Source organism: Chaetura pelagica, unplaced genomic scaffold (genome assembly GCF_000747805.2).
Source record: "Chaetura pelagica isolate M959 unplaced genomic scaffold, ChaPel_1.0 scaffold464, whole genome shotgun sequence".
Classification (NCBI taxonomy): Eukaryota; Metazoa; Chordata; class Aves; order Apodiformes; family Apodidae; genus Chaetura; species Chaetura pelagica.
This window is the reverse complement of record NW_009952981.1, coordinates 391698-401202: the sequence shown is the minus strand read 5'-3', so window position 1 is coordinate 401202 and position 9505 is coordinate 391698. Positions and strand designations below refer to the sequence as shown.

Genomic DNA, 9505 nt, shown 5'->3' with positions numbered 1-9505 from the left:
AGGCGAGACCCCGACACACATCGGCGGGACGACGCTGTTCGGGGATAACGTGGAGGACGAGTGGTTCATCGTCTACCTGGTGCGGGAGATCACTAGGGAGTTCCCGGGGCTGGCAGCCAGGTGAGGGTGAAGGGGCAGCGCCTGTCCTGGCAGGGGCTGCGGGAGGTTGTGTCCCGGGACGAGAGAGAAGCACAGAGGTGCCTTTAGCAGCGTGTGGGGTGTGCTGTGCCGGGCTTCCCCTGCTGAGAAACCCCTCTTTCCTTGGCCAGCATCGATGACGACGATGGGGAGTTTCTCTTGATAGAAGCAGCTGATTTTCTCCCTAAGTGGCTGAATCCTGAGAACAGTGAGAACAGGGTGAGTAAAACTTCTCTACCAGTTGGCAAGGGGCTCACAGTGGCCTTTTAGTTCCCACTTGGAGTTTTCTTTTACGTCTGCCTGACTGCCACTGAGAAGCCAGAGTGCTCTCTGTGAGGAAACTTCTGGTCAGATCTCAAGACTTGGTTTAATTAGCTGCATGGGGTTTTTTTTTCTGGCACAGTCTGCTTTCGTTCTGGTTCTAATGAGGCTCTTTATGCTTGCTGTGGATGTTGAATGAGAGACTGAGTCACTGGAAGCCTCTGGTACTCCATTCTGCTCTGCGTGCTCCTGCAGAATGCTGTGTAGACTGTGTGTGTCCTGAGAAACTGCTGTAGGGCTGTCTGGAAATAGTTACAGGTATCAAGTGGTTCTTCTAGAATGGCTTTTTTGGTGGAAGGAAGAAAGGGAACACTGTTTTGCTCATGTATTCTCATACTGATGAGTATAAGGCTGTGAGTCTTGTTCAGCTGGATCACTCTGGCACAGAAATAATTCTTTGAGAGCTGTTCCATAATGCAGGGCTGACTGAGCTTTTTAAAGCTGGTTACTACTCATGGTGGCAAATGTGAAGGCAGTGAAGCTGTTGTGCTCTTGCTTCATCTGTAAAGTCAGTGAGTTGGGTCAGCTTTCTGTTTTCTAGGCTATTGGAGGGCAGAGAAAGCTTGGATGACATGGGAACTGTGGAATGTGTTTGGCACTGTAATGCAAACATACCATGTTGCTCTCCTCAATTTATTTTTTCATTAGCAATTATTTTTGGTTGGTGTTTTTTTTTTCCTACCACAAGGCTCTTAAAAACAAAAGGGTTGGGACACAACAGAAAAATTAACTGCAAACCTGTGTCTGTACTATCAGTGCTGTATTATCGGGGGGGTTGCGCTAGATGATCTTTCAAGGTCCCTTCCAATCCCTAAGATTCTGTGATTTTTTTCCTGCTGTTTGAGGAAATAGATGGAATTGAGTGAGTTGATGATTCAGTTTTCTTCTGACAAAGGATCAGGAGCCAGCAGGGGTCACATCTAGCCCCTGAAAGAGTGCTTCTCAGTCCTTGCACTTGAGCAGTTGGGTCAAGCTGTCTGATTCTCCTGAGGTAAACCTCTAAGTTGAAGAGCAAGTGTTGGTATTCAGGAGACAAGATGTATTTGACCAAAAATTGTTGCAGCTAAAATCGGGGGGTTTTATTTACTGGTTGGATCATGATCTCTGGAATTTGTATTTACCTTATCTCCCATTTTAAAAGCAACATCCACAACAAAATATATTTGCTCTCTGCCTTGTTCTTCTCTTTGTACTTCAGTGTTTTCCCTGTTGATACAAATGATATTTTGCATTCCTGGTCTGCTGTGGTTCTTACCCTGTTCTGACGAGAACGTTCCTGTCTGCCAGGTGTTCTTTTACAAGGGAGAACTGCACATCATTCCCCTGGCAGAGACTGAGGAGCAGGGATGTGACCTGCCTGCTGCCAGCCCAACAATCTCACAGGCACTGACACTGTTATCCCAGCGCTCTGAGGAGTTCCTGGCTGCAGAGTCCATCAGAGCAGCCATTGACAAACGCATCAGTGGGTATGTGGGTGTCCTCTTCTGCTCTCCTGCAGGAGTGAAGAATTTCTTCCAAATGTCTAACCTCAGTCTCCCCTCTTCCAGTTTAAAGCCACCACCCTTGTCCTCTCCCTCTTTGCCCTTGTCCCAAGTCCCTCCCCAGCTTTCCTGGAGCCCCTTCAGGTACTGGAAGGTGCTCTCAGGTCTCCCTGGAGCCTTCTCTTCTCCAGGCTGAACACCCCAACTCTCTCAGCCTGTCTCCAGAGCTGAGCTGCTCCAGCCCTCTGAGCATCTCCATGACCCTCCTGTGGACCCTATCCATGAGCTCCATGTCCTCCTTACCTTGGGGGCTCCAGAACTGGACCCAGTGGTTCACGCTTGCAATGCACATGACGCACTACGTTGCTGTCACACGCTACAGGTATCCTGAGAAAATCCAGGCCTCGTTCCACCGGGCCCACTGCTACCTTCCAGTAGGCATCGCAGCAGTGCTGAAGCAGCGCCCCTCGCTGGTGGCCCCGGCAGTCCAGGCCTTTTACCTGCGGGATCCAGGGGATTTAAGAGCCTGTCGTTGCTTTCGAACTTTCCCTCCAGACCAGCGCGTCATGACTCTTGTAAGTGACCCTTCTGGTGCAGCTTGTCACCCAGGTCCTGTTGCCGATCTGGGCTCTGTGGTCAGTCGATACAAATACCTGGATTTCCTTTTTGAAATAGCCTGTGTGCTGAGTTGTTGTTTTCTTTTAAGGTTAGATGTTAATTTACCATTCCATTGCCTGAATAATTTTTCTGCCTTCAGATTGACATGGCTAGGCTTTCAGATGGCTAATCACAGAATGTCTTGGGTTGGAAGGGACCTCTAAAGGTGATCTAGTCCAACCCTCCCTAAGCAGGGACATCTCACTCTAGAACTACAGATTGCTCAGAGCCCCTTCAAGCCTGACCTTGAATGTCTCCAGGGATGGGGTCTCCACCACCCCTGTAGGCAACTTGTTCCAGTGATTCACCACCCTCATATTAAATAGCTTTTTTCTCATGTCCAACCTAAATCTGCCCTTCTCTAGCTTGAAACCATCACCCCTTGAGATAAGTGTTTCTGAAATCAGAGGTTCCTGCTCTTAGTTCCTCTGCTGAAATCCTTGCTGGTCTAGTTCTGTGATCAGAGCAGTTTGCCAGCCAACATGAGGAGTTGCTGCTAACTGCTCCTACCTGTTCATTCCAAGGCTTTTCACGGCTTTTCACCTTCTCAGCTGTGCTCACACAGCTCTCTGAAAGCTCTTTTATGAAGTGTTTAATGAGAATTGTCCAAGCAGTGTTGTATCTGACATGTTTGCATTATAGAGTTATACCCCTAGACTCCTGACAAGAGGCTTTGGAGGCACATTTTAGATTTCTAGACTGGTCCTGAAAAGTCAGCTTTGGTTTTCTTAATTGAAAAGAACCCTTAAGTTTTTCAAAATACATCTTGTTGGCATGAATACTGAAGATTTTTTTTTTCTAATGTCTTTAGACTGAATGAAGTTCATGTTTATTTAGAGATGTCAACTTGGAATATACTTTGTAAGGTCTGAAAAGCAACAAATCTAAGATACATTTTGAATACAGGGTGGTGTCTGTAATATAGGTGTTTTAGAGCAAAATTTAGAGGAGGCTGGTGGAAAGTTGATGCCTGTGCACAATGCAGTTCCTCTGCAGTGAGTGTTTTCCTTCTGCTCTGGCTTTTTCAGGTGACTTTCACAAAGTGTTTATATGCCCAGCTGGTGCAGCAGAAGTTTGTTCCAGACAGACGCAGTGGATACACCCTGCCCCTCCCATCTCACCCTCAGTACAAAGCCCACGAGCTGGGCATGAAACTGGTAATTCTTTTTTGTGCCTTCAGTTTGTTTGCTCAGGTGTGTCCGAGAGATGGCTCTTTGCTTCTAAGTTGCTTGCATGTACAGAAAAATTTGAGCAAATTCCCAGCTGTTTTCCTGGAATGATACTCCCAATATGATGGGAGTTTTCTTTCAGAGAACAGAGCACTCCTGTGCTTCCACAGATTGAAGTTCACAGGTAAAGTCTTCATGCTTTTGTGAGGAGTAGATATGTCTTTTGGGTTGCTTTGCCCATGTAGAGAAACTTTGCCAAGTCAGGATGATCCATTATTGCTGCAGAAAGACAGATTCCCACTTTGGCAGCTGCTTCTCAAATGGCAGCATCAGGAGTGCAAGGGTTCTTTCGGCAGGCATTTCAAGGTGCACTGGAATGTGGCACATCCTGAGGACCTGTTGTTGTTGCATCTCTCACACAGGCTCATGGCTTTGAAATATTGTGCTCCAAGTGCAGTGAAGTGTCTCCTGGTGCCAAGAGAAATGTGTTAAGTGGCCCCCTGTGGGAGAGATTCCTCAACAGCCTGGAGGAAAAACAGTATTTCAAGGTGAAGCTGTGTGTGTGTGTATGTGTGTGCCTGCATCCTCTGAATGATTCAGAAACACACGTTTTAGATCTTGAACTTCTGTAAGTAGTAACACCAGGGCAAGAAATCCACTGCTTCTGTCTGTGGAAAATGCATTAATGTCTTGAAAGGAGGTACATGCAGTTGGTTCCCCTTTGAAATGAATGTATTTATTTTGGAAAATGGAAAGTAAAAAGCAGGGATACCAGGATTACTTCATTCATCTAAAGAAAGGGGAAATGCACTGGAATGAAGGACAGCACAGTGTGGTTGTGTGCCAGTGTAACTGTTTTCACTGCTCTGCATTTCATTTGCATGCCTCTAGAGTTAAATATTCTTTAAGATCTGTACTTCACACCCATTTGGGCCCATGTAAGTGTCTTTTTTGTTTGTGTGGGGTTTAGTTTTTGTTTGTTTTTCAAAGATGCCATTGACTACTTATTTCAAGTTGATAGATTGGACATAAATTGATTTGAAGGTTCTAAAACTGGACAATTTATTGGAATGCTTAGGTTTCTTTCTTTTTAAATACAGAAGAAAAGGAATGAGGGAATAATTTTACAGTATTACAATGCCACTTCTGTAGACAATTCCCAAACACCAGAAGATTCATTCACAATTCTTGGAGAATTGTAACCTGGGCTTGATAAATCCATCCTGTTGTGGGAATGAGTAACATGATCGGTGACTGTTTGTAGAGTGCACCTTTTGAAACTGCAGCAGGAGGCTCCAGTTTGTATTTGACTTTGAAAACACCTTTCCTGCATTCTTCTGTTCCAAGTATAGGTGGCAAAGCAATCTTATTTGGTTTTCCTTTTCTCAGCATTCAGTGTGACAAATAGTCTTGACTGTGAAAAGGGAGGGAGAATGGTTTGTTGATGTATTAAATTGCTTTATTAATATTGCTTTATTAAATAGGGAGAAATGAAAGGATCTGCTAAGTACTTGGAACGGCTGCGTATGGCAGAAGATTACTTCCAGCAATCTGTTACCCAGCCAGAAAGGTAACAGCTGCTTTAAATTAATGAGTAATCTTACACAGTACCTACAAGTCCTTTAATTTACCTTTTTCAGTACTTGTTAGAAAGAACCTGAACCCTTTTCTCTGTTGTATAATTAGCACAGGTGCTGTGGCTGGGCCATGTGGGTATTAATGCCTCTAGAATACTCTTTGCTTGTATAAGTTATTGCTTGAGTAACTATTTATCTTGGTTTTGTAAAATGTTAAGCTATTCCAAGTGGGTTAAGAGGTGACTGAAAAGCATTATTTGGTTGGCTGGCTATAGGAAGTGTTTAAGGGTTTCATTGAAAAGCAATCCCAGTGAATAATAAATACAGAGTAATGTGTCTTCTTTACTCAAGACAGGCAGCTGGCTGTAGATTTCTCCAGAGAAATCAAATCCAAAAGAGATCAAATCCAAAAAATAAATCATTACCAAAATATCTGAGGGTTTGCCAGCTCATAATATCTTGACAGTTAGTTGCTTGAATTTCCAGGCTGTGCTGTTTGGGATCTGGAAATGCTCATGTTTACCAAATCAAAATATAAAGAGTAAAGGGAAATGGATGGATCCAAAGCCCATTTCTCAACAAGGAATTGCAATAATTGATCAAGTCTTGTTTTGGATAATATTATCTGTGTAGTATTCCTGTACTTCCCCCAAGTTCAGTTCTCTTTTTGATGTATTTGCACGGAAGGGATAATGAGGAATTTGAGTGAAAACCTGCCTGGAGAGGGAGCCATGTCATTGGCATGGCAATGCCAGGAAAAATCCATTCTAGTCCATTGCATGTTTTCCTTCTAGCTCTGAAGTGAGCCCAGGTGATGAAATCTTGAAGTTGCTACAGACAACAACCATTGACTTGAAGGAGTTTGAGAGAGAAGCAGCTTGCCTTCCTCCAGAGGATGGTGAGCAAGATCTGGGGGTGGACTCTTCCTATCACAAATGATCCTTTGTGGTGGGAGATGGGGGAATGTTTGTATGTATTTAGTTTGTCAGCTATCCTGGGAATGCTGGAGGGGGGCTGTCATTTAGGGTTCAGGGGAACAGGTCGTTTGTATAAGCCACAAAAGTTGTGGCTGTGAATTGGCAAGATTTGCAATCCAGTTTTGGGTTTGGTACCTCTGCATCAGTAATACCACCTCCTCTTACACTAGGTCAAGTGCTTTGTGTCAACTATCTATCAGACAGAAGGTATTTAAACATTTTATAAAAATAAATCAGTTCCAATACTGACAATACAAAGTTAATTACTATCTGGTCTACTCTGGTGGCCAATATAAAACCTTCACAAACTTTATATAATAGGTGTTTTTCCACTCATTTGACAGAATGAGTGAACAACACATGTAGTTATTGCAGGTGTGCAGCACAGGTCTCATCTGTATCTCTGCAGGATGCAGAAGCACACAGTCCAACACTCATTGTTCATGATCATAGCTGAGGGTGGAATTTGCTCTCCCTTTTCTTCCTTCATTTGGTGGCAGAGGGATGATCTGTGTCTAGATCAATATCTGCTAGTTTGAAGCTGCATATAAAGCTGTGTTTACTGTGTTAAAGTAGTAAAATGAAATCTGAACTCTTCTTCTCAGCCTCCCCCTGCCTTACACCCTGTGTTTGCCAGTATCACCAATAAAATTTAATAGTGCAAAAATGAGCTACAGAATGCTTGGCAGTACCCTCAGCCATCTGGCCTGGGTCTGGTGGGCTGACAGACTTGTGCAGAATCACAAGTATTTGCTGTGTTCTCTCAGATGACAGTTGGCTGGAGATCACACCAGATGATCTGGATAAGATGCTGAAGGAGGCAAGAAATGACTCCCCTGCTTCCTCACACGAGGAAGAGCAGGAATATGACTTGGAAGCAGTTGCTGAAAGTATGAAAGCTTTTGTGTCCAAAGTCTCGACACATGAAGGAGCAGAAATGCCATGGTGGGTAGTGGTTTTAAGTTGGGTGGCTGGTGTAGAACGTGGTTTTATTCTGCTACAGCCCTTTGGTTGGTTCTGTGATGCAAAGTTTGAAAGTCTTCTACTTAGCAGGGGCCTGAGACAAAACCTGACACTGGTGCAGGTAAATTGCTGGCAGCTGTGCTCTTTTCCAGCACTCTTAGTTGGGTTTTGTGGGCTTTAACATTTTGTTCACCCTTTTAAGTTGAAGGCTCAAGTTCATTTGTGCTGAAATTTTTCTGCCATGAAGAACTGAAGGTACTCAACTATGCAGACAGCAGCAGAATATCACTAGCTTAATTGTTGGAGTTAAGGAAGTGTGTGTATGAATGTTGTGTGGACAGGCCTTCAATTTGAAAAAAAACAGGTAGTAGCATGTTGCCCAGGTTCTTTTTCATAGCTTTAATATTGAGAAAATAGTGCTGTGCACTCTGTAGCAAGCATTTAAGGGTCTACTCAGTTCATGGTCTGAAGTGTTTGATCCTTTTCAATTGGTGTTGGTGTTAATGTCTGAGTTATAATGTACCTTTGTTTCAGGTTTTAAAACAGCAAACAAACCATAAAATCAAAACTGAGCCTTATGAGACCAGAATGAAACCTTTAGTGTTCTTTCTAAGCAGGGGGTATCAGAGATTCTCAGCTTTTAAAATCTTTGTGTTTAACACCCCCCTTTGTTCCAGAAGGATTCAGGTGGGTTTACTTTAATGGCCCTCAGTACAACTTTTCTTTGACTGTGACAAAGAATTAGAGTTGTCGGTTTTCTTCATACCAGGAGTTTTTCCACTTGCTGTCTCATTCCTAATTCATACAAGCCCCAGACTTTCAAGACCATCAGTTTAAATGTCCCAGCTTTAATTTAGGCTTGAGACAAGCCAGTGTGCCATGTGGGTTTTGCCTATGTCAGATTTATGCAAGCATAAAAGCTTTATTTCTTTAAAAATATGTTTATATTTCAGGTCAGCTGATGAATCCCATGTTACCTTCGATGTAGATTCTTTCACAAAAGCTTTGGACAGAATTTTAGGTGAGATTTTTTCTTTATGTTTTCTGTCAGAGTCTCTCATGGTTATTTGTCTTCCCTGGGTTTTCTGACCACCCATGGGTGCTGTGCTGGTTTGTTTACTACAAACTGACACAAAATAATACACAGGGGCAGACTCAGACTCAGAAGAGCTGGATTCTGATGATCTGGATGAAGAGCAGGAGTTTGTCACCTCAGAGGAGGATGATGAAGACTTAGATGCTGAAAACCAAAGGCAAGACCAGGACCCTAACGAGCTGATAGGCAGTCTCAAGTCATACATGGATGAGATGGACCAGGAACTGGCACAAACCCATGTTGGTAAAAGTTTCATCACCCAAAAGAAAGGGGTAAGTAAGGCCTTGAGTTCTACTTGGTAGCAGAACAGCCTTGAGAGTTTTGGCAGGAAAGAGGAACTGAGCAAAAATGGGTCATTCTGAGTAATGTGATCAAAAATTTCTGTCTTCTAACCCTCTGTTAAGTAATTATTTAAATTTAAAAAAAAATAAAATCCCTTGTGCAAGCAAAATGTGCTGCAGTTGCACCATGGTGTGTTCCTTTGGAAAAACGAAACAAAACTAAAAAAACAAACCCAAAACTTAGCTATAGCTTTTAACTTGCACATCTTTTTCCCAAGACTTGGTTTAATTTCCTATTGTTTTCACCCTGCTTTAGCAGGGAGGCAAGCAGCTGCAGCTTGACTTCTTAAGAGTTCCTGTGGTAGATGAGCCAGGCCCCAGTAACCCTCTCTGTCCTCCTCTATGAACTTCATCTGTATAATGGAAAGTGATGATTTTTAACTGGCATAAGCATTTGGTGACTAAATTCCTGTCAAGATAGTGTGGAACATACTGCTTTGTTGGCTGCAGAGCTGGTGCCTTGTTTCTTTTCTCTAGTGATTTGGCATCTTTTTCTTTTTGAAAAACCTTGTTTGTTTAATTTGGTAACACTTTCTCTTTATGCTTAACTACAGGCAAGCTCTGTTAATGCAGCCACATCTCAGAGTGCTGGCCCTGATTCTGGATCTGAAGAGACTGAGTTGACACCAGTTGATGTGGATATGAACCTAGTAACTAACCTGCTTGAATCCTACAGTGCTCAGTCTGGGCTGGCAGGGCCCACCTCTAACATTTTACAGAGCATGGGAGTGTTTTTGCCTGAAAATGCAGATCATGCTGCCTCTGATAAGGGAGGAACAGAATAA

The 9505-nt window shown here is 43.4% G+C and overlaps 1 protein-coding gene across 1 annotated transcript in view; it reads left to right on the top strand.

Moving 5' to 3' along the window:
- ECD (ecdysoneless homolog (Drosophila)) overlaps positions 1-9505 on the top strand; it is a 10804-nt gene extending 1299 nt beyond the window's left edge. Inside the window, exons 2-13 of the mRNA XM_009996405.1 lie at positions 3-120; positions 270-357; positions 1747-1925; positions 2323-2515; positions 3626-3754; positions 4189-4314; positions 5251-5336; positions 6138-6241; positions 7088-7265; positions 8237-8304; positions 8437-8651; positions 9275-9505. Of these exons, the coding sequence (XP_009994707.1) occupies positions 3-120; positions 270-357; positions 1747-1925; positions 2323-2515; positions 3626-3754; positions 4189-4314; positions 5251-5336; positions 6138-6241; positions 7088-7265; positions 8237-8304; positions 8437-8651; positions 9275-9505 (1715 nt within the window). The remainder of the gene's footprint in view (positions 1-2; positions 121-269; positions 358-1746; positions 1926-2322; positions 2516-3625; positions 3755-4188; positions 4315-5250; positions 5337-6137; positions 6242-7087; positions 7266-8236; positions 8305-8436; positions 8652-9274) is intronic.